The sequence below is a fragment of the Lynx rufus genome, unplaced genomic scaffold, assembly GCF_022079265.1.
Source record: "Lynx rufus isolate CCGP_SWC_20201006 ecotype Redwood Valley unplaced genomic scaffold, mLynRuf1.p SCAF_10, whole genome shotgun sequence".
Classification (NCBI taxonomy): Eukaryota; Metazoa; Chordata; class Mammalia; order Carnivora; family Felidae; genus Lynx; species Lynx rufus.
In genome coordinates this window covers 44,007,304-44,033,192 of record NW_025814824.1, presented here as the reverse complement: position 1 = coordinate 44,033,192, position 25,889 = coordinate 44,007,304, and the positions used below count along the sequence as shown (strand labels likewise).

Here is a 25,889-nt window from a genome sequence, read left to right as displayed (position 1 = left end):
ATACTGATGGTGGGAGAATAAAATGATGGGACACAATGGAGAGAAATTTGGGAACATTTAACAAAATTATGAATGCATTTATCTTTTATCCCAGCAATTCCCTTTTAGGGCTACCTGAAAATATACTTCCACAAATATGTAATAATATATGCACAGTTATTCACTAAAGCATTCTTGTAATAGCACAAGACTGGACAGAACCCAAATGTCCATCAATAGAGGTTTGGATGAACAAAGTATATACATCCACAGAAATAAGTACTATAGAGCTATAAAAAAAGAATGAGAAAGATCTCCATGTTCAGATATGGAAATACACTGTTGGGTGAAAAAAACAAAGTTTAAAATAGTGACCACAGTATTTATATTTTGTTTAAGAGGAAGAATTAAAAATCCTTTTTATGTTTGTAAAAACACACAGTAAAAGGATAAATCAGAAACTACATTAACAGAGAAAGGGAGGGCAGAAAGTATAGAGAAGAAAGTAGAGAAAATAAAGACTGAAGCATTATTTCCCTAAATATAGCTTTTTACATGTTTTGAACTATTACATTTTCCATATTAAGAGAAAAATTTTTTTAAACAAATGAAACACAAATAGAAACAGATGAACCTAACTGCATAGCAAATTGGTAACATAACCATATAAGAAATACTATTTCATGGGGCACCTGGGTGGCTCAGTTGGTTATGCATCCATCTGATTCTTGATTTTGGCTCAGGTCATGATCTCACAGTTCATGAGTTCGAGCCCTGCATCGGGCTCCACGCTGACAGTGTGGAGCCTACTTGGGATTCTCTCTCTCTTCCTCTCTCTCAAAATAAAAAAATAAACTTAAAAAAATACTATTTCATATAATTTTTTAACACAGTAAGTACTCTGTAAATGCTTGATGGGTCTTATTCTAGGGGCAAGAACTCAGTAAACAGGTTTACTATTGGTAGTAATAGCGATATTGTAATTTTGAAATTATGTATATAAGATAAAGCAATAAGTAACATGTTTATGATTTAAGAACCAAGATTTTAGGTGTAAGAGAAACAAGATACAATCCAAAATGAGTTAAGAAAACGTTCTTTAATGTTAAATTTGATCTTGAAATGTTAATATGAACTCATGATTTAAAAAATAGAGATAAAAATAGACACCTCAGTAACAATGAATACATATAGCTCTAGATTTTGATTGACAAAGCAGTCAGCTGGAAAGGGATCCCACTGGCCAAACCTGAGACAATTTGAGCAAACCGAATAAGGACTGGAATAGATTGTTATCACATGGAATAAATTAAAATCCATAGTTTTAATTATTCTTGAAACAATAAAAAAACAAGAGAGAATAAGAAAGCTCTCCACTCAATCTCTTCAAGAAAAATGAGTTAAAAATTTTATGTTTTAAATGAATTAGAAAAGTCTCATTTTACATCCCCCACCAACCCACCCATGCAAGATCTAATTCAAATAATGATCAATGGATGCTAAAAAATGAGAAGTGTAAAAGAGCAAGGAACAAGATATTTAAACAATGCCCACAACTCCACAAATAACAAATAAAATAAAAATGCCTTTACCATAGATATGTGGCAATTACCATCTCTTTTTTCAAATTTTTTTTAACGTTTATTTATTTTTGAGAAGAGAGAGACAGAGCATGAGCGGGGGAGGAGAGAGAAAGAGGGAGACACAGAATCTGAAACAGGCTCCAGGCTCTGAACTGTCAGCACAGAGCCCGACGAGGGGCTCGAACGCATGGACTGCGAGATCATGACCTGAGCCGAAGTCAGACACTTGACTGAGCCACCCAGGCGCCCCAATTACCATCTTAACTTAAGTGACTGAACTTAATATCACTAATTATCGGACAGTCTGTCACTACCTGCTGTCCTGGTGTCAGCACTACCTGTAAGTATTCTTGCCAAAATATTTAACATAAATTTAAATTAGGCTTTTTTTTTTTATATGAAGTTTATTGACAAATTGGTTTCCATACAACACCCAGTGCTCATCCCAAAAGGTGCCCTCCTCAATATCCATCACCCACCCTCCCCTCCCTCCCACCCCCCATCAACCCTCAGTTTGTTCTCAGTTTTTAACAGTCTCTTATGCTTTGGCTCTCTCCCACTCTAACGTCCTTTTTTTTTTTTTTTTTTTTTTTTTTCCTTCCCCTCCCCCATGGGTTTCTGTTAAGTTTCTCAGGATCCACATAAGAGTGAAACCATATGGTATCTGTCTTTCTCTGTATGGCTTATTTCACTTAGCATCACACTCTCCAGTTCCATCCACGTTTGAAACTCACATCTAACTGATAGGAAATACTGATGATAAGGTAACAAATTAAACAACATAATGAGGAAAGAATCAGATAAATCTGGACTGTGAGGCATTCTAAAACTTCTTTTCAAAGTTTTTTTAAATTTGTTTTTAGAGAGAGAGCATGCATGTTGAGTGAGGGAGGGGCAGAGAGAAAGGGAGAGAAAATGCCAAGCAGTCTCTGCACTGCCAGCACAGAGTCCAAGGCAGGGCTCGAACCCACAGACCGTGAGGTCATGACCTGAGCTGAAACCAAGAGATGGACGCTCAACCAACCGAGTAGTGTGGGGGGCATTCTATAAGACAACTGGCCAAGACTCTTCAAAATGTCAATACGTAATACTAAAATGTTGGAGAGATAAAGAGACTAAAGAGGCATTATAACCAAATGCAATGGATTAAATAAATAAATAAATAAATAAATAACCAAATGCAATGGATAAACGATGACAGGACCCTGAATATTTTTTTTTTAAGGTTGTAAAAGATATTCTTGGGATAATTGTGAATATTTGGATAGGGAACAGATATTGAAAATATGACAGAATTATTAATTTTCTATATACCATTGTTATATAGGAGCATGTCTTAAGGGATGCACACTGAAGCATTCATGGGAGAATTGTCATGGTATCTCCAGCCTCCTTTCAAGTAGTTTAGCAAAAATATGGAAAAACATTAATTTGTTGAAACTAGGTAGAAAGTATACTGTTCATTATATTATATAGTCTATCATTCAGGAAGAAAGGATACTGGTATTTATTATAATATTCAATTAACTTTTCTGTATGTTTGAAAATTTTCAAACAAAATTTTTTTTTCAAAAAAAAAACAAAAGTGCTGGAGAAAAATTCATTTGAAAGTCAATGAATCTGATAAGTAGAGGAAGATAAGGACTGTATACAGTAGTCTGTGATTCTTCATCTTAATACACACATCTGACACATAAAATAATATACTGTACTATTTAAATCATACTTTATAGAGTATTTGATATTACAGGGGATTATCAGATCTTACATACTTTAACTTAATTTTTTCCAGAAAAAAAAACAATTAGTTTTAATAAATAGCTCATCTCAGTTTTTAGAAGGCAAAAAGGTCAGAAGTTTGACAAGAGTATTTCATGAATGAATGAATGAACAGTTGAATGAACTAGGTACCTGCCTTTGTAGTGGCCATAGGCTTTCCAAACCTCACTAGTGTGCTTAAATGGAAGGTGGGGCAGACAGGTCAAAATATTTCAGTCACCAGATATTAATATACACACACACACACACACACACACAGGTCAAAATATTTCAGTCACCAGATATTAATATATATACACACACACACATACACACACACACATACACACATATATCGGGGGTGGAGGAGTGGCAGGAGAGCAAGTAAGAGAGAGAGAGAAAGACAGAGAGAGAGAGAGAGAGATAGATAGAGAGAGAGAGAGAGAGAGAGAGAGAGAGAATCCCAAGCAGGCTCCATGCTCAGCCCACAGCAACAGATGACCTGAGCTGAAACCAAGAGTTGGACATTCAACCCACTGAGCCACCCAGGCACCCCACAATTATTTGATCTGGAAGAAAAATTTACAATTATGATTAACTAAAAGACAATTCAACCTACACTCTAGCAAACCTGGATTAATAAACTACCATAACAAGCCTAGATATGTATGAAAGAGCCACTTGCAACCTGAAAGTATGTAAGTATAATTATCTAAGTCATCATTTTATTTTTAAGTTGTGCCCCTGAACCACAAGCAACAACAATCTCTGAAAGATTCACATCCTTTCAATTACAATTGTATGGGAGTGGGGGGCCGGTATGAAGAAAAGGATATGAAAAGATGGCCTTTAAGAATAACTGGCTGACAGTGAACAGTGAGGCCTGAAACATGTTATGTCCCTGGCTTGATTCCCTTCAACTGACATGAATATTGCCAAAATTTTACCCTATACCCATCCTTCTATAGCTATTACCTATCTTAATAAAATCATAGAGAAAATGAAAAGCACTGACAGTAAAACCATTACATGTCCTGAATTACTCCCCCAGAACCAATAACTTATGTTTCTACCCATTTAACCCCCTTGCCCATTCTCAAAAGTCCCTCCCATTAAAGGCTAATCCAATCACCTATGCTGTTGACATTATCCCTTCAATCTGTTTCAGAATTTTATTCTAATATATCCTCATTCCTATATTTTCAACCCTTTCTTTTCCATTGGTTTCTCCCCTTCAAATAAAGATGTTCAAGGTTATCCCCTGGAAGAAAGGTAAAAAACAGCCCATGACTCCGTATTGCCTCATCCCCCCAGGTATCCTCAACTGCTGCTTCTAGGAATTTTGAGAAAATATAGATTCTGATTCAGTAGGTCTGGGGCAGTGCCTGAGATTCTGAATTTCTAACATGTTCCCAAGCCCTACAGATGATACTGGTTCAAGGACTACATCTTGAACAGCAAGGCCCAGTACTATCTTCTCTTAAAGTCAAGCTTTCAAAAAAAAGCCTCTATTGATCAAATTCCAATCATTTCTCAACCACCTGTATATACAAAGTTGTATGACCACCATCCTAACTGTATTGACTTGAAGGAAAATCACAGAAGCTAAACAGGGTGGCCAATACTAAGAAGTTAAACAGATGCTACATAAAAGTCAAGTAAGATAAGGACAAATCATCCTCTGACTTTGGAAATTTGAACATAGCGAGGACCTTAGGACCATTTCACCAGAGCTCTACTGCAAAAGTAGAGGAGGTGATGAGTACAACCAAGCAGTGGCCAAATGGAACAGCTCACTATCTTTCTTAATATCTGCACAACTATTAACAGAAAAAGTAGCAACCATTTAAAAAACAAACAAACAAACAAACAAACAAAAAGAACAACTCCATGGGACAATCAGGGAAATTTGGACGTATGATGATATTAAATAATCATTTTTACGGTGTGGTATTGTGATTATACTAAGAAATTTGACATAAAAAATCAATGTAATACATCACAATAGAAAGAAGGAAATAAATATCTGCATGATCTCAATTAACACAGAAAAGGCATCTGAAAAAATGCAACACACTTTCATGATAAAATCTCTCATAAAATCAGAAGTAGAAGGAACCTTTCTTAACATGATAAATGGCATTTATGAAAAACCCACACCTAACACCATATTCAATGGTGAAAGACTGAAAGCTTCCCACCTTAGATCAGGAATAAGACATAGGTGCCTCTTCCGCTACTGCTATTCCACACTGTACTGTAAGTTCTAACCAGAGCAGTAAGACAAGGGAGAAAATACACAAACTGCAAAGGGAGCAGGAAAAACTAGCTCTACTTACAGATGAAATGATCCTATGTATTAAAAAAATCCCCAAATATCCAAAAGAAAGCTATGAGAGCTAACAAATTCATCAAAGTTGTAGGGTATAAGATTAACATATAAAATTAAAATTCAGCTATGTTCGTATATAACAGCAATGAATAATCCAAAAAGGAAATTAAAAAAAAATACCATTTTTAATGGAACCCAAAAGAATATGTAGGAATAAAATTAATCAAGGAGGTGAAAGACTCATACACTAAAAACTACAAAACACTGCTGAAAGAAATTAAAGACCTAAATAAAGGGAAAGAGATCTCACATTCAAAAGTTAGAAAGCTTAGTGGTATAAAAGTGGCAGTACTCCCTAAATTGATCTATAGATTAAATGCAATCCCCACCAAAATTCTGACTTCATGTTTTGCATAAATGGACAAGCTGATCCCAAACTTCCTAAGATGTTCTCAAATACCTGTATGTTTTAAGTAACTGAGGATAATTGTAATAAACAGAACAGCTTAATAAATGACATGTATACATGACAAGTATTATAGGTATTCTAAAAACATAGCTTGTTTACAAAAGAGTCAATGTAGACATTTTTGGGATAAAAGTTTTTACAAAAAATGTACTTCCCTGGCTGTGGACTAGATACTAATACCTCATAACCACTACACTCACTCTAAATGGTAAATACCTCCCCCCTCCTGGCATTTAAAACCACACAACACAATTACATTTTTTAAAACAGGAATGCTCCTTTGTTAAATGAGTTCAGGGCTTCACAAAACTTCACCACATAACCCAAGTAGCTCCTTAAAAATATAATCTTTTATTATACCTTCTTGTTCTTTTATGTTTAATTAATACGCTTATCTGATAAGTACAACAGAAATGGAATCACATTTCAGGCTCTAATGCCTTCATTTCAATATGCTTTTGAAAGGAAATGATCTCATGATTCAAGTACAATGCAGAGAAATTCAGTAAGCGTGGATAGAGATATGTAATATCTTACTAACTTGATCCTGAAGTAACAAATAATAGAACTATCAAAAAATTCAAATTTCTATTCCCATGCACCTTAAATAGTGTTATTTCCTTCACTATAGCAAAAGAAAATAAGTCACCATACCCAATGTCGGTAAGGGGTGGTTTGTCTCTTGCTCTCTTATAACAGAGGAAAAGTTCGGGGCTTTTCAGACTTCCATAGTTCAAATTTGCTTGGAGAGCTGATGGAGTGGCTTCAACACAGGTGTAACCTTCAGGTACTGTCTCCCCAGCAGATTTGTTAATAACTGCAATGTCTGTAATTGGAGCTTTAGGCCCAGTTGACTTAGTATCTAAACGATTTATTTCTTGATCCAAAAGAGTAGATGTGTCAGTGAGACCTGCCACAACAAAGTAGTCAGTCACTCTTGGCCCTTTGTCTTCTATCATGGCTGCTATTGTATTTCCTACAAAAGGAAAAAAGGAAAAAAGACGTCAATTAAAGAAAATACTTTATCTTGACTCATTAAAATTAAAATACTCCTGAGTTAACAGTGATCAACTAGCATACTTTCCAGTTGGATTTATAATCAAATTGTTGTCATTCTATAGAAGAAGCCTGTTTTGGTATCATGTCAGTTTTTACCTCCTATAAAATACAAGTTTACAACATCAATTCATTTACAAGGCAACTATGATCCTTTCGTGTGCCGAGGCTCTGTTAAGAATTATTAAAGTGTCAGAGTTGGGCTATGGTGCTCTGCTTTCAGCAAAATGCACTTAATGAGCAATATTCAGACCATTTAAGAAATCATTCTTTTTTTTTTAAGAAAGATCTTTTTTTTTTTAATGTTTATTTATTTGTTTTGAAAGAGAGAGAGAGGGCGGGCAGGCAGGCGGGAGAGAGGGAGGGAGGAAAGGGCACAGAGACAGGGAGAGAGAAAGAACTCCAAGCAGACTGCACACTGTTAGCACAGAGCCTGATGCAGGGCTTGAACTCACGAACTGTGAGATCATGACCTGAGCAGAAACCAAGAGTTGGATGCTTAACCAACTGAGCCATTCAGGAGCCTCAGAAATCATTCTCTTTTAGGTTACAGAATTCCTAGAGCTAACCACATTTAAACAAATGAATTGAGTTCATCATGAATTAAGTCAAGATCTAAGACAAAAAAATAGAGGTAACGGTAATAAATATAATCAAACTAGTCTCTTAATCCAGTTAGGGGTCTGTTCCTTCTGGCTAAGAAACTTTCTGGAAACACCATGTAAACTAAGGAAGTTTAGGAATCATTAAATATTTCATACATAAATACCAAACAGAGCATAAAAAACTGTAACCAAAGAAGACAAAATTATATAAAACACACATTGAGACTTAGGTACTATATGGTAGAAACCCAGAGAATATGAACGCTGAGTCAAGACTTCTTTCTATAATCTCTAAATTTGGCACCTCTAAAAATAAAATTAAGCTTCTGCAGTTTTAAGTATTTCCAAGGATTTTATGTGCTTTTTAAAATTATAAATATCTATGCACCAAATACAGGAGCCCCCAAATATATAAAACATTTAATCACAAACATAAGCAACCTTATTGATAAGAATGTGGTAATTGCAGGGGACTTTAATACTCCACTTACAACAATGGATAGATCAACTAGACACAGCATCAATAAAGAAATAAGGGCCCTGAATGGTACATTGGATCAGATGGACTTGACAGATATATTTAGAAGTCTGCATCCCAAAGCAATAGAATATGCTTTCTTCTTGAGTACACATGGAACATTCTCCAAGATAGATCACATACTGGGTCACAAAACAGGCCTTCATAAGTATAAAAGAATTGAGATCATACCATGCACACTTTCAGACCGCAATGCTATGAAACTTGAAATCAACCACAGGAAAAAGTCTGGAAAACCTCCAAAAGCTTAGAGGTTAAAGAACACCCTACTAAAGAATGAATGGGCCAACCAGGCAATTAGAGAAGAAATTTAAAAATATATGGAAACAAATGAAAATGAAAATACAACAATCCAAACGCTTTAGGATGCAGAGAAGGCAGTCTTGAGAGGAAAATACATTGCAATCCAGGCCTATCTCAAGAAATAAGAAAAATCCCAAATACAAAATCTAACAGCACACCTAGAAGAAATAGAAGCAGAACAGCAAAGACACCCCAAACCCAGCAGAAGAAGAGAAATAATAAAGATCAGAGCAGAAATAAACAATATAGAATCTAAAAAAAACAGTAGAGCAGATCAATGAAACCAAGAGTCAGTTTTTCGAAAAAATAAACAAAATTGATAAACCCCTAGCCAGGCTTCTCAAAAAGAAAAGGGAGAGGAGCCAAATAGATAAAATCATGAATGAAAATGGAATTATTACAACCAATCCCTCAGAGATACAAACAATTATCAGGGAATACTATGAAAAATTATATGCCAACAAACTGGACAACCTGTAAGAAATGGACGAATTCCTAAGCACCCACACACTTCCAAAACTCAAACAGGAAGAAATAGAGTATTTGAACAGACCCATAACCAGTGAAGAAGTTGAATCAGTTATCAAAAATCTCCCAACAAATAAGAGTCCAGGACCAGATGGCTTCCCAGAGGAATTCTACCAGACATTGAAAGCAGAGATAATACCTATCCTTCTCAAGCTGTTCCGAAAAATAGAAAGGGAAGGAAAACTTCCAGACTCATTCTATGAAGCCAGCATTACTTTGATTCCCAAACCAGACAGAGACCCAGTAAAAAAAAAAAAAAGAGGACAGGCCAATATCCCTGATGAATATGGAAGCAAAAATTCCCAACAAGATACTAGCAAATCGAATTCAACAGCATATAAAAAGAATTATTCACCATGATCAAGTGGGATTCATTCCTGGGCTGCAGGGCTGGTTCAATATTTGCAAATCAATCAATGTGATACATCACATTAATAAAAGAAAAGAACCATATGATCCTGTCAATCGATGCAGAAAAAGCATTTGACAAAATTTAGCATCCTTTCTTAATAAAAACTCCCGAGAAAGTTGGGCTAGAAGGAATATACTTCAACATCATAAAAGCCATTTATGAAAAGCTCACCACTAATATCATCCTCAATGGGGAAAAACTGAGAGCCTTCCCACTGAGATCAGGAACATGACAGGGATGTCCACTCTCACTGCTGTTGTTTAACATACTGTTGGAAGTTCTAGCATCAGCAATCAGACAAAAGGAAGTCAAAGGCATCAAAATTGGCAAAGATGAAGTCAAGCTTTCACTTTTTGCAGATGACATGATACTATACATGGAAAACCTAATAGACTCCACCAAAAGTCTGCTAGAACTGATACATAAATTCAGCAAAGTCACAGGATACAAAATCAATGTACAGAAATCAGTTGCATTCTTATACACTAATAACGAAGCAACAGAAAGACAAAAAGAAACTGATCCCATTCACAATTGCACCAAGAAGCATAAAATACCTAGGAATAAACCTAACCAAAAATGTAAAAGATCTGTATGCTGAAAACTATAGAAAGCTTATGAAGGAAATTGAAGAAGATACAAAGAAATGGAAAAACATTCTGTGCTCATGGATTGGAAGAATAAATATTGTTAAAATGTCAATACTACCCAAAGCAATCTACACATTCAATGTAATCCCAATCAAAATTGCATCAGCATTCTTCTCGAAGCTAGAACAAGCAATCCTAAAGTTTATATGCACCCACAAAAGACCGCAAATAGCCAAAGTAATATTGAAGAAGAAAACCAAAGCAGGTGGCATCACAATCCCAGACTTTAGCGTCTACTACAAAGCTATAATCATCAAGACAGCATGGTATTGGCACAAAAACAGACACACAGACCAATGGAATAGAGACTCCAGAATTGGACCCACAAATGTATGGCCAACTAATCTTTGACAAAGCAGGAAAGAATATCCGATGGAAAAAAGACAGTCTCTTTAACAAATGGTGCTGGGAGAACTGGACAGCAACATGCAGAAGGTTGAAACTAGACCACTTTCTTACACCATTCACAAAAATAAACTCAAAATGGATGAACGACCTGAATGTGAGACAGGAAACCATCAAACCCCTAGAGGAGAAAGCAGGAAAAAAACCTCTCTGACCTCAGCTGCAGCAATTTCTTACTTGACACATCTCCAAAGGCAAAGGAATTAAAAGCAAAAATGAACTATTGGGACCTCATCAAGATAAAAAGCTTCTGCACTGCAAAGGAAACAATCAACAAAACTAAAAGGCAACCAACGGAATGGGAAAAGATATTTGCAAATGACATATTGGACAAAGAGTTAGTATCCAAAATATATAAAGAACTCACCAAACTCCACATCTGAAAAACAAATAATCCAGTGAAGAAATGGGCAGAAGACATGAATAGACACTTCTCTACAGAAGACATCCAGATGGCCAACAGACACATGAAAAGATGCTCAACGTCACTCCTCGTCAGGGAAATACAAATGAAAACCACACTGAGATATCACCACATGCCAGTCAGAATGGCTAAAATGAACAAATCAGGAGACTATAGATGCTGGAGAGGATGTGGATAAATTGGAACCCTCTTGCACTGTTGGTGGGAATGAAAACTGGTGTAGCCGCTCTGGAAAACAGTGCAGAGGTTCCTCAAAAAATTTAAAATAGATCTACCTTATGACCCAGCAATAGCACTGCTAAGAATTTACCCAAGGGACACAGGAGTGCTGATGCATAGGGGCACTTGTACCCCAATGTTTATAGCAGCACTTTCAACAGTAGCCAAATTATGGAAAGAGCCTAAATGTCCTTCAATTGATGAATGGATAAAGAAGTTTGGGTTTATATATACAATGGAATACTACTTGGCAATGAGAAAGAATGAAATCTAGCCATTTGTAGCAACGTGGATGGAACTGGAGAGTGTTATGCTAAGTGAAATAAGTCATACAGAGAAAGACAGATCCCATATGTTTTCACTCTTATGTGGATCCTGAGAAACTTAACAGAAGACCATGGGGGAGGGGAAGGAAAAAAAAAGTTAGAGAGGGAGACAGCCAAACCATAAGAGACTCTTAAAAACTGAGAATAAACTGAGAGTTGATGGGGGGTGGGAGGGAGGGGAAAGTGGGTGATGGCATTGAGGAGGGCACCTGTTGGGATGAGCACTGGGTGTTGTATGGAAACCAATTTGACAATAAATTTCATATTAAAAAATAAAAATAAAAACTTTAAGTATAATTTACACACAATAAAATGTACATATTAAGTGTAAAATTTGGTAAATTTTCATAAATATATATACCTGTGAAACCATTAACAATCAAGATAGTAAACATACCCATCAAAACTCCAAATTTTCGGGGCGCCTGGGTGGCGCAGTCGGTTAAACGTCCGACTTCAGCCAGGTCACGATCTCGCGGTCCGTGAGTTCGAGCCCCGCGTCGGGCTCTGGGCTGATGGCTCAGAGCCTGGAGCCTGTTTCCGATTCTGTGTCTCCCTCCCTCTCTGCCCCTCCCTCGTTCATGCTCTGTCTCTCTCTGTCCCAAAAATAAATAAACGTTGAAAAAAAAAAAAAAACCTCCAAATTTTCTTATACCTCTATATCCCTCTATAGGCAATTATCCCTCCCTCTATAGGCAATGAATTATCTGCTGTCATATAGTTTTTAGAACTGATACACATAGAATCATACAGTATATATTCTTTTTTTTTCTGGCTTTTTTCATAATTGTTTTGAGATTCATTCATGTTTGTGTTTATATCAATAATTCATTCCTTTTTATATTTAAAAAATATTTTTTTAATTAATCTCTACACCAAAATGGGGCTCAAACCCACAACTCTGAGATCCAAAGTCACATGCTCTACCAACTGAGCCAGCCAGGTACCCCTCCCTCATTGCTATTTATAACTAAGTAGTATTCCACTGTTGAGTATACCACAATGTTTATCTATTTACCTTTATTAATATTATCTTTGTTAATAATATTAATACCTTAATAGGGTTATTTTAAGTTTGGAGTTATTATAAATAAAGCTGTCTGGGGCACCTGGGTGGCTCAGTCAGTTAAGTGTCCAACTTTTGGTTTCACTTCAGGTCACGATCTCATGGTTTGTGAATTTGAGACCCACAATGGGTTCTGCACTGACAGTGCGGAGCCTGCTAGGAATTCTTTCTCTCTCTCTCTCTCAAAATACACATCTCTTTCCCTACACTCTCTCTCTCTCAAAATAAATAAATAAACTTAAAAAAAATAAATAAAGCTATCATAAACACCCATATATTAGCCTTATGGACAAATGCTTTCATTTATCTTAGGTCAATTCCTAAGAGGAAAGGACTGGATTACCTGCTAGGTATATGTAATTCTAAAATACTGCCAAACAGTTTCCTAGAGTGTACCATTTTATGAGAGTTCCAGTCGTTCCACATCCTCTCTAAAGTTGTATAAGGTCAGTCTTTTTAACAGACACTATAACATGCCTATAGTGAAACTTTATAGTTTTAATTTGTATCTTTCTAATGACTAGTGATGCTAACTACCTTTTCATGTGTTTATTTTCTATCCATGAATTTTCTTCAGTGAAATTTCTGTTCAAATCTTAGCTTGTTTTTTACTTGGGCTGTTAGCCATTCTTGAGTTTTGAAAAGTTCTTTATATATTCTGTAGACAAGTCATTTATCAAGCATATACTTAGCAAGTATTTTCTTGTCTTTTCACTCTAATAGTGCCTTTTGAAAAGCAGAAGTTTTTATTTTTTATGAAGTCTCATTTACCAATCTAATTCTTCTATGGGTCATGCTTGTGGTATGACATTTAAGAAATCATTGTCTAAGGTCACAAAGGTTTTCTCCCATGTTTTCCTCTAAAGTTTTATAATTTCAAGTTTCATATTTAGGTCTATGATACATTTTGAGTTAATTTTTTACATATGGTGTTCAGTATGAATCAAGATCCACTTTTTACATACAGATATCCAATTTTTCCAGCACCACTGGTTGAAAAAACTAACTTTTCTCCACTGTATTGCTTTTGTATCTTTATTCAAAACCCAAATGCCCAGGGTGCCTGGGTGGCTCAGTCGGTTAAGCATCTGACTCTTTGATTTAGGCTCAGGTCATGATCTCACGGTTCATGGGATGGAGCCCCACGTCAGGCTCTGCAATGACAGCACAGGGCCTGCCTGGGATTCTCTCTCTCCCTCTCTCTCCCTGCCCCTCCTCTGATTGCCCTCCCTCTCTCTCAAAATAAATAAATAAACTTAAAAAAAAATTGCCCAACATGTTTATATTTATCTCTGGATTCTTTTTTTTTTTTAATGTTTATTTTTGAGAGAGAGAGAGTGCACACACAAGTAGGGGAGGGCAGAGAAAGAGACAGAATGTGAAGCAGGCTCCAGGCTTCGAGCTGTCAGCATAGAGCCTGATGTGGGGCTTGAAATCACGAGCCCTGAGATCATGACCTGAGCCAAAGTCAGATGCTCAACCAACTGAGTCACCCAGGTGTCCCACCTCTGGTTTCTTTATTCCACTGATCTATTTGTTTATTTGTCAGTCCCACATGATTTTGATTACTGTAGCTTTTCTTTATTTATTAATTTATTTTGAGAGAGAGAGCACAAGCAGGAGAATAGGGAGAGAGAGAAACAGGCTCTGTGCTGTCAGTGCAGAGCCCGATGAAGGACTTGAACTCATGAACTGCAAGATTATGACCTGAGCCAAAATCAAGAGTTGGACGCTTTACCAACTGAGCCACCCAGGTGCCACAATTACTGTAGCTTTATAATAAATCTTGAAATCAGGAAATGTTAGTCTTCAACTCTGTTCTTTTTCAAAATTGCTTTTGACTATTCTATTCTAGCTCCTTTGCATTTCAGTAAGCATTTTAGAATCAGCTGGTCCATTTCTACCCCAAATAAAAGCCTACTAGGATTTTAACTGGGATTGTGTTGAAACTGTAGGTCAATTTAAGGAGGGCTGTCAATACTGAGTTTTCAAACCCACAGACAAGGTTTATCTCTGCATTTCTCTCATCAATGTTTTGTAGTTTATAGCATATGTCTTTCACATCATCAGACTTTGCTTATGTACATAATAATTAATGCTATTGTAAATGACATTGTTTCCTTAACTCAATTTCCAATTATTCTTTGCTACTACATAGAAGTATAATTGCTTTTTATATCTTGACCTTGTACAAAGTGTATCTTGATCTTCATACAGTTGCTTATGAGTTATAGAGTTTTGTAGGTACCATCAAGTTTTCTACATAGATAATGTGTCCACAAATAGAGACTAATTTTACTTCTTTCTTTGCAATATAGATGTCTTTTATTTCTTTTTCTTGTCTTACTGTCTGAGGTAGAACATCCACTACAATGTTCAAGAGAAATGCTGACCAAAGAAGATATACAAATGACCAATTAGCACCTGAAAAAGTGCTCAGCATCATTAATCACAGCAGCATTCTTCACAATAATCAAATGGTAAAAACAACCCAAATATCCATCAAAAAATGAATGGATAGGGGTGCCTGGGTGGCTCAGTCGGTTGGGCATCCGACTTCGGCTCAGGTCATGATCTCGCAGTCTGTGAGTTCGAGCCCCGCGTCGGGCTCTGTGCTCAGAGCCTAGAACCTGTTTCGGATTCTGTGTCTCCCTCTCTCTCTGACCCTCCCCCATTCATGCTCTGTCTCTCTCTGTCTCAAAAATAAATAAACGTAAAAAAAAAATTTTTTTAAATGAATGGATAAACATAGTGTAATATATCTATACAATGGAATTCTATTCAGCCATAAAAAGGAATTGAATTTTGATAAATGCCGTAACATGGATGAACTCTGAAAAACCTTAAACTAAATGAAATAAGCCAGACACAGAGGAGAAATATTATATGGTTCTTATATGAGGTACACTGAACAGATAAATTCATAGAGACATAAGTAAAATAGAGGTTACCCAGGGCTAGGAGAGGGGAGCATGGAGAGTTACTGTTTAATGGGTATAGAGTTTATGCTGGAGATGATGGAAAAGATTTGGGTACAGTAGTGACAATGGTTATACAACACTGCCAGTGTAGTTAATGCCACTGAAGTGTTTACTTACAAATGGTTAAAATGATAAATGTAATGTATATTTACCACAATTAAAAAAAAAGAGAGAATGCTTCAATAAGCATCTCTCCACATTAATCTGGGCTTCAGTTAAGTTACAGAGTAAATTCCAAAATCAGCTTTCTAGATCAGAGTATATAAACATATGCATACCAATTATTATATGCTACCTTCTTGCCTTTTGAAAAAAAATACCAATTTAGCATGGCAACAGTAACGTATCTATAGTCCAAGGGGTATCATAATTGTAGTTCTGTTTACTGTGTTAGAGTAAAATTGGTATAAGGAGGTTGTTTTAATACACATTTCTTTGATAAAAAAAAAAAAAGTAAAAAGAGGCACACCTAGCTGGTTCAGTAAGTAGAGCACATTACTCCTGATCTCAGGGTCTTGAGTTTGAGCCCCATGTTAGATGTAGACATTACTTAAATAAATTTTTTAAAAAATTTTAAAGGAGAGAAATGTTGGCAGTAGACATCTTCGTTTTGTTCCTAATCTTATGAGGAAAGTATTCAGTCTTTTATCAGTAAATATGATGTTATTTGTGGGTTTTTCATAAATGCTCTTTATCAAGTTCTTTTCTATTCCTGAGACTTTTATCAGGAAGATATGTTAGACTTTATAACACACTTTTTCTGCATCTACTGAGGTGATATATTTTTCTATCTTTAATACAGTGAATTACAATGATTAATTTTCAAGTTTCTAATCACTGCATTCTTGAAATAAACCCCACTTGGTCATGATATATTATCGCTTTTATATGTTCTTGAATTATATTTGTTAAAATTTTGTTTGAAATTTTATATACATTAATTGAAGGATACTGGTCTGTTGTTTAATTGTAATGTTTTTAACTGATTTGCTATCAAGGTAATATAGTCTCATAAAATGAGCTGGGAAGAATTTCTTCTTCAATTTTCTGGAGGAGTCTGTATAGAATTGGTATTATTTCTTCCTTAAATGTTTGGCAGCATTCACCTGCAAAATCATTTGGGTCTGGAGTTTTCTTTGTAGGTAGGTTTTTAACCATAAATTCAATTTCTTTAACACATATAGGGCTATTTAGGTTATCTACTTCCTTTCTTAGTTTGCATCTGTTTTAGTCCATGCAGGCTGCTATACGAATATCACAGACTGAGTGACTTATAAACACAGAAATTTATTTCTCGTAATTCTTGAGGCTGGGAAGTCCAAGATCAAGGCACTGGCAGATTGTATTGTTACTGACGCTGATTTCCTAGTTCATAGAAGGCTGTTAACTTCCCTGTAACTTCACATGACAGAAGGGAGCAAGGGATCTCTCTGGGATCCCTTTCCAAAAAGGCACTAATTCCATTCATGAGGGTTTTGCCCTCATGACCAAAATATCTCCGAAAGCCCCACCTCCAAATATCATCACACTGGGGATTAGGTTTCAGCATAAGAATGGGGTGGGGATGGGGGGCCACAACCATTCAGTCTACATAGCAGTGTCTTTCAAGGGATTTGTCCATTGCATCTAAGTTATCAAATTCATTGGTACAAAGTTGTTCATATTTCCTTATTATACTTTTAATATCTGTAGAATACGTAGTGATGTCACCTCTCTCATTTCCAGTATTAGTAATTTGTGTCTTCTTTTTTTCCTGGCCAGTCTGGCTAGAAATTTATCAATTTTATTCATCTTCTTTAAGAACAAGCTTTTTGTTTCATTAATTTTTCTCTTGCTTTTGTTTTATATTTCGTTGATTTCTATTTTGATCTTTATTATTTCCTTTCCTCTGTTTATGTAGAATTTAATTTGCTCTTCTTTTTCTAGTTTCTAAGGTAGAAACAGGTCATTGATTTGAGACCTTTCTTCTTCTCTATTGTAGGTATAATCCCACCAAGTAATGTTTTAGTGGCATCTAACAAATTTATGTATGTTGTGTATTCTTTTTATTCAGTTCAAAACACTTATTAACTTTCCTTTCCTAAAATATTTTCTTTGACCAATGGACTATTTATGTTTTTCAGTTTCCAAATGTGGTACTTGGGAATTTTCCAAGAATCTTTGGTTATTAATTTCTAATTTAATTCCACTGTAGTCAGATAATATATTATACATGACTAGAATTATTTTATTTATTAAAAATGGATTTATGGCTAAGAATATGGCCTATCTTGATAAATATACCATGTGAACTTTAGCACTGTAGCATGTGTACTGTTGATGGACAGAGGCCTCTACAAATGTCAATCAAGTAGGTTAATAGTGTTGGTCAAGTCTACTATATCCTTGCTGATTTTCTGTCCACTTATTCTATTATTAAGAAGATACTACTATTAAAATATTAAAATATCAAATATTATTAAAATATTAAAATTTTGACTATAATTGTAGATTTGTCTATTTTTCTTTCCAACTCTTATCAGTTTTTGCTTCATGTATTTTGAAGTTCCATTATTAAGGGCATAAGCATTTAGAATTGTTATGTCTTTTTGATTAACTGACCTCTGTATCATTATGAAATGGTTTTCTCTATCTCTGGTAAAAATTACTATGTATTAACAAAAGCTTTTGAAAAAGCTTCAAATTTTTTGAAAAAAAATTAAAATGGTTTTTTAAACTAACAGATATATAGTCTAATAATTATATTTTATATTCCACTACTGCTAAAATAATCTTTCAGAATCCATTTAGTTTCACCCTACTGTTTAGAATACTATATATTCATTTCAATGAATATATGCTACTGACATCAACAAAATGTCAATAACTTCAATTTATAAAGCTAAATGTAGTTTACACAGTTCTCTCACTATAACAAAAAGATTTCTAACAGTTTCAAAAATATCTGTGTGTTCCTTGGTGTTCCAAACCATGCAGAATGAATGGTAAATTTCACTTAAACCGCAAAGAGAGTACAGTTTTATCAAAGTTATTTGCTACATTTAAGCAATTTAAAATAGGGCCTTGGAGATTCCATTTACAAAGCATTATCAACATCAGCTCCACTGGCTGGGTCATGGAACTACAAAATTGAAAAAAATAAGTCATTTTGGACAAAATCAGTTCCTGTTTTCCAACACAAAGCAGTGTAATTCTCTACTGTTGCACCTGTCACTGAAAGTTTTGTAAAGAAGGAGAGCTGTAGAGAAAGGCCGCAAACACAAATGCCTTAAAGGGGTCAGGCAGGATAGAAGAGTCGTGGGAACTAGAGAACACAGGCAGCCACTACTCGTCAGATCCATCCAATTGTTGCCAAATGGACTTGGACCAGAATTTCTTCTTTGCCTTTTTAAAAGAAGCCAGAAATCAGGGTTTTTGTGTAAATCTCCAAGTTTTAAAATATTGGCAACTGATTCAGAATTCTTAAACAGTGCTAAATTCAAACAAAACACATTAAGCAGGGTATATTCACTCTAATGATTAAAAGTCTAGAAAAGAACAATTTCTAAATTCCATTCAAAAAATTCTTTCACCTGGTTAAATACCTAACTTCACCATTAATCATATATGAGCCAATAAACCTAACTGTACATCAAATTGATAATATAATCACATAGAAGGGAATGAAAAAAGAACTAAACGATACTAGACGTTCTTGGAGAAATGACCAATTCCAAGGTTGGCCAGGAAAAACACAAGGTATACCTAGAACATCTTATATAAGAAGAAAAAAAAGCACTGCTCAAAAACTAATAGGGGTCCCTTATCAAAAAGGCACAGGAACTAGCTTGAAGAGTCTCCCACTGGCCAAAATGGGAATAATTGTAGCATCAAAATGAATGACACTAATGGATTATAACACATGGATTATTTTTTAATGTTTATTTATCTTTGAAAGAGAGACAGAAAAAGAGCACAAGTGGGGAAGGGGCAGAGAGAGAGGGAGACACAAAATCCAAAGGACGCTCCAGCCTCTGAACTGTGCACAGAGCCCAATGCGGGGCTCAAACTCAGGAACCATGTCATCATGACCTGAGCTGAAGTCAGACACTTAACAGACTGAGCCATCCAGGCACCCCTCACATTGATTTTTTTTTCAAGCCTTGAGTCCACACTGAAATTATAAAATAAATGAATGAAGGGGAAAGAAGGAAGGCTCTTCAGAATGCCAACCAATAATCATGAAAGGGATGATAAAAAAAAAAACATTTTATAATCATCTCAGTATTCAGTTCCAAGCAAGAATTATCAGTGAATGCTAAAACCACTGGGAGGAAGACTGTTGGATATAGAATATTTGTACCATCTCAAGCTCTTTCTCCAGTTATACTAATAATTACAAATGAATAAAATATATCACCAGAGAAAGCTGGTGGCCACTTTAACCAAGTAATCAAAATCAACATCATTAATGATTGTCAAACTATTATTACATGCCTTCGGATATGATGCACCATGCAGACAGCATTAATTATGTACTATTCCTGATTTTTTTTAAATGCATAGTCTTGGAGCACCTGGGTGGTTCAGTCAGTTAAGTATTCAACTCTTGATTTAGGTTCAGGTCATGATCTCAAGGTTTGTGGAATCAAGTCCTGCATCAGCATCAGTGTGGAGCCTGCTTGGGATTCTCTCCCCCTCTCTCTTCCCCTCTCCTGCTTGCGCACACTCTCTCTTTCTCTCTCTCTCAAAATAAACAAATTTTAAAATAAATAAACAAATAAAAAATAAAAACACATGACCTTAATGTAATCACGAGGAGTTAGACAACCTCAAACCAAACGGGAAAATTCTAGTCAATGGAAACAAAAGCAAAAAATAAACTATTGGGAATACGTGAAAATAAAAAGCTTTTTCACAGCAAAGGCAACCACCAGCAAAATGACAAAGCAACCTAATGAATAGGAGAAGATATTTGCAAATGATATAGCAATAACAGACTAATATCCAATATATAAACTTATACAACTCAACACCAAAAAAAAAAAAAACAAAAAACAAAAAAACCCCAAACACTACAATTAAAAAAGGGCAGAGGATGTGAATACACAGTTTCCCAAAGAAGACATACAGATGGCCAATAAGGACATGAAAACATCACTAATTATCAGGGAAATTCATATCAAAGCCATGAAGAAATATTACCTCACACCAGTCAGAATGGGGAGTATCAAAAAGACAAGAAATAACAAGCACTGGCAAGGATGCAGAGAAAAAGGAACTCCTGTACACTGCTGGTAGGAATGTAAATTAGTGCAGCTACTATGGAAAACAGTATGGAGGTTCCTCAAAAAATTCAAAATGGAAACACCACATGATGTAATCATTCCACTACTGGGTATTTAACCAAAGCAAAGAAAAACACTAATTCAAGAAGATATATGCACCCCTATGTTTACTGCAGCATTATTTACAATGGCCAAGATACTAACCCAAGTGTCCATTGATAGATGAATCGATAAAGATGCAGTATATATACACAATGGAATATTATTCAGCCATAAAAAAAGAATGAGATCTTGCCATTCACAAAAACATGGATTGACCTGGAAGGTATTGTGCTAAGTGAAATAAGTCAGACAGAGAAAGATACATACATGATTTCACTTATATGTAGAATCTAAAAACGTGAATGAAAATAAACAAAAGCAGAAACAGACCCACAAATACAGAGAACTGATGGTTACTACAGGGGAGGATAGGATGGGTAAAATGTGTGAAGGGGAGTGGGAGGTACAGCTTCCGGTTATGGAATGAATAAGTCACAGAGACGACAGGCACAGCATAGGTAATATAGTCGATAGCACTGTAATAGTGTTGTATAGTGACAGACGGTAGCTACACTTTGTGGTGAGCACAGCATAATATAAAGAGCTGTGGAATCACTATTGTGTACTCTTGAAACTAATGTAGCATTGTATGTCAGCTATAACTGAATCAAATAAACAAATACATAAATGTAACTAAAGGGCAAAATTCTAAAAAGAAGTCAGTGTAATGAAAGGGAGAAAGGTTCAAATACTGTTCCAGATTAAAATAGATTAAAATCTGAGCATCGAAACAAGTGACAACAGAAAGATAACAGGAAAATCTCCAAATACTTAGAAATTAAACACACTACTAAATAATTCGTGGTTGAAGAGGAAGTTTAAGGAAATTACAAAATATTTTGAACTGAACAAAAAGAAAACATACCAAAATTTGTGGGATGCAATTAAAGCAACGCTTACAGAAAAATATCATTAGGTACTTATCAGAAAAAAAGCAAATTGATAATCCAAACTTCAATTTTAAGAACCTAAAAAAGGAATAGCAAAATAAACCCAAAGAGAGAAGGAAGAAAATAAGACAGAAATGAAAGAAGAAGAAATTAAAATGTCCTTATTACAGACACAACTGTCCAACTAATTACCAAATAAATAACTAAATACAATGTGTGACCCTAGAATGAATATGGGAAAAGAAAAACAAAAAATTGTTATAAAGAATAGCATTGGAGGGGAGCCTGGGTGGCTCAGCTGGTTAAGCATCCAACTTCAGCTCAAGTAAAGACCTCGTGGTTCGTGGGTTCGAGCCCCATATGGGGCTCTGTGCTGAGAGCTCAGAGCCTGGAGCCTACTTCAGATTCTGTGTCTCCCTCTCTCTGCCCTTCCCCTGCTCCCCTGTCTCTCAAAAATAAATAAATGTTTAAAATTTTTAAAAAAAGAATAGTATTCGAGAAATTTCAATGTAGAGTATATATTAACTTTATAACAAAGCTGAGTTTCCTAATGTGAGCATTGTATTGAATAACACAATGACCTTGTTCTTAGGAAATACATGCTTTAATGGTTTAATCAAAAAATAATACTATGCAGGGTGCCTGGGTGGCTCAGACAGTTGAGTATACAACTCTTAGTTTTTCAGCTCAGGTCATGATCCCAGGGCTGTGGGATCGAGCCCCGTGTCAGGCTCCTTGCTGAAAGTAGAACCCGCTTAAGATTCTCTCTCTTTCCCCCTCTCCTCCTCTCCCCCAATCGTGATCTCTCTCTCTCTTTAAAATTAAAACAGTAGGGGCGCCTGGGTGGCGCAGTCGGTTAAGCGTCCGACTTCAGCCAGGTCACGATCTCGCGGTCCGGGAGTTCGAGCCCCGCGTCAGGCTCTGGGCTGATGGCTCAGAGCTTGGAGCCTGTTTCTGATTCTGTGTCTCCCTCTCTCTCTGCCCCTCCCCCGTTCATGCTCTGTCTCTCTCTGTCCCAAAAATAAATAAACGTTGAAAAAAAAATCTTAAAAAAAAAAAATAATAAAATAAAATAAAATTAAAACAGTAATAACAGTAATAACCATCATCATCTATGTACTGGGACCCTGGCTGGCTTAGTCAAAACAGCACACGACTCTTGAGCTTGAGGCTGTAAGTTCAAGTCCCACACTGGGAATAAAGCTTGCTTAAAAAAAGAAAAAGAAAAATAACACTATGCAGAGTGTTAATGTGATAAAATGTTAACAACTGGCAAATCTAAGTGAAGGATATAATGGGAGCTCATTATAATATTCTTCCAACTTTTCTGAAAGTTGGACTCAACTTTTCTGAGTTTTGTTTCAAAATGAAAAGGTTTTTTTAAAAAGCAGTTCATGTCAGAACACCTGGGTGACTCAGTTGGTTAAGTGTCCAACTTTGGTTCAGGTCATGATCTCACGGCTCATGAGTTTGAGTCCCGCATCCAGCTCTGGGCTGACAGCTCAGAGCCCGGAACCTGCTTCGGATTCTGTGTCTCACTCTTTCTCTGCCCCTCACCCACTCATGCTCTGTCTCTCTCTGTCTCTCAAAAATAAATAAATATTTTTAAAAAAAAAATTTTTTTTTAAAAAAGCAGTTCATGTCCTTCAAGATTTCAACAAAAGTATAGAGGGATATGGAAGAAAGTGGGAAAGGTAGAATAACTGATTTAAACTCAAGAAGTAGGGAGGAAAGCATTAACTGCCAGTCTGAATATTCCCAATTTAACTCAACACTCTATAAAGTTGGAAAAGAAGAACATAAAATCTACTAAAATATCTCATACGTCTATACATACATATACATATACAAAAAGAGACATGCAAAACAAACACCCGATAAATTGAAAGTTTTCCCCCATGGACTTTGTCCCTTTGTTTTCCTTAAAAGCTGATTATCATTCCTAAACTTTATTCACTGAACATAAAGTGAATGTGGGATAAATTAACACCTCACAAGTTTCAAAAACTCTACTACCTGGCAACCTCACCAATTCTTATATAGCCCAGTATCAGCCATGAAGATCTACGACAGATATCACAAACCAGTAAAACATACGTACTTGATGCCTTTCAGTCTCTCATTCAGTCTATTTAGTGTTAGTTTATAAGAAATTCTATTAAGTTTATTTGACTACTAAATACATAGTGGAAATTGTAACAAATTAGAAGGGAGAGAGGTGGGGGCTCAGCCAAAGAGCATGTGACTCTTGGCCTCAGGGTCATAAGTTCAAGTCCCATATTGGGTGTAGAAATTGCTTAAGTAGTAAACTTAAAAAAATGAAATAAAAATATTTTTAAAAAAAGGAAGAGAGGTAAACATGCTCAAAAAATTAAGCTGTCAAGGAATGAGGGGAATATTTTATAAAACACAAGGTTGACCTAAGGATTAAAGCCTAGTTAACTAGATTCTTAACTGTAAGAGTAAAGAGGTCCACATACCTCAAGTATACCAAATGGGTATCACTGCTTTAAAAACGCTGTACAGAATAAAATTTATAACCATGTCATCTACTTATTATGGAAAGGTTAACTTACTGAATAATTCTCTTCTCATCTTTCTCATATACTAATATCCTATAGAATCCTGTAAAATCTAACCTCTGTTTTGTTTCATTAGCCCATTTCCAAGCTAATACCACCCATAGTTAATTATAGTAGCTCTAAATATTTTCTGATCTGGCAGATAAAAAAAAAAAAGAGTAAAGAGGAAGTTTAAGATTTTTCAGACTTATTCATCCAAGCTTATCAAGTTTCAGGGGGGAGGGGGGTTGAGATCTTTTTTAGAACTGCTCTAAAACAGTGTATTTAAGGAGAATGGACATCTTTACAATATAAAGTTCTCTACTCAAGAGCATGGTATGGCTCTCCATTTTATTCAAGTCTTTTTTTTTTTTTTAAGCCTTTAAGCAAAGTATCATAGTTTGTTTCATCCAGGTCTTGAGTGGATTATTCCTAAGTATTTTATAGTTTTGTGGCCAATGGGCAAGAGCTCTTATGTTTACTAATCAATCACTGTAGTTTATTAATAACCTATGACTGAGCCTTAGACATTGTTCTAAATGCTGGGAATTAAAGCAGTGAAAACACCAAATGCCTCTCTGTACGGATCTTATATCATAGTTGGGAAACAATCAGTAAACAAGTATAACTTTATAAATAATTTCAGAAAACATAAGTACTATGAAGAAAAATAAAGCAAGACAGAGGGAAAGAAAGTGGTAATGCAAGGGCTGATCTTATAGTGCAATCAAGGAAGACCTCTTTGAAGAAGATATATACATATAGATAGATAGATACACACATAATACACACACACACACGCACACATAATGGCCAAGAATATAGAAAGAAAAGAGATTAAATGGTCTTCTTAGTAATGAAAGTGGAACAGGAAAATGACTACATAATGGTGGGGGCACAAGTGATAACTTGTGGCCATAAATTAAAGTGAGACCAATCAGCACTGTTGTTTGTTTTCTCTAGTGACGCTCAGCTGCTCAGGTTGAAGGAAGTAGAGTTGGCAAAGTAATGAATTTAATCAGGGCTGAAGTTGTACCTCGATTACAGTAAGGAAGAGAGGAACAAGGGAGTTGACAACTTGACCTCACAAAATAGTACAAAACACCTATAGGCATTAAATTTTTTTTTTTCACTGAATCAATGTAATTGGGTAAGGAAAGAAATTACTATATGAGGGGGTTAATAGACAGTGAAAAAATGGTGTGGCTAATGCCCTGGATCTCAATGGAATGTAAAAAATGTCAAATTAGGGTACCAGAATAGATAAGCTGGCAAAAAAGGAAATGGAAGTCAGTTAGATGCTTAAAATACTTTAAGTTAAAGATTATGGTCATAAAGTCCAGGGTAATGGTTCTCTACACTAACTACACATTGGAACCAGCTGGAACACTTTAAAAAATACATACCAAACCAATAAAATAAGAATTTGAGGGTG

At 35.6% G+C, this 25,889-nt stretch overlaps 1 protein-coding gene across 1 annotated transcript in view; it reads right to left on the bottom strand.

Annotated features, from left to right (window-relative positions):
- Positions 1 to 25,889, bottom strand: part of DENND4C (DENN domain containing 4C) — a 123,102-nt gene that overhangs the window by 83,088 nt on the left and 14,125 nt on the right. Inside the window, exon 2 of the mRNA XM_047064862.1 lies at positions 6,776 to 7,097. Coding sequence (XP_046920818.1) covers positions 6,776 to 7,080 — 305 coding nt within the window. The 5' untranslated portion in view covers positions 7,081 to 7,097. The remainder of the gene's footprint in view (positions 1 to 6,775; positions 7,098 to 25,889) is intronic.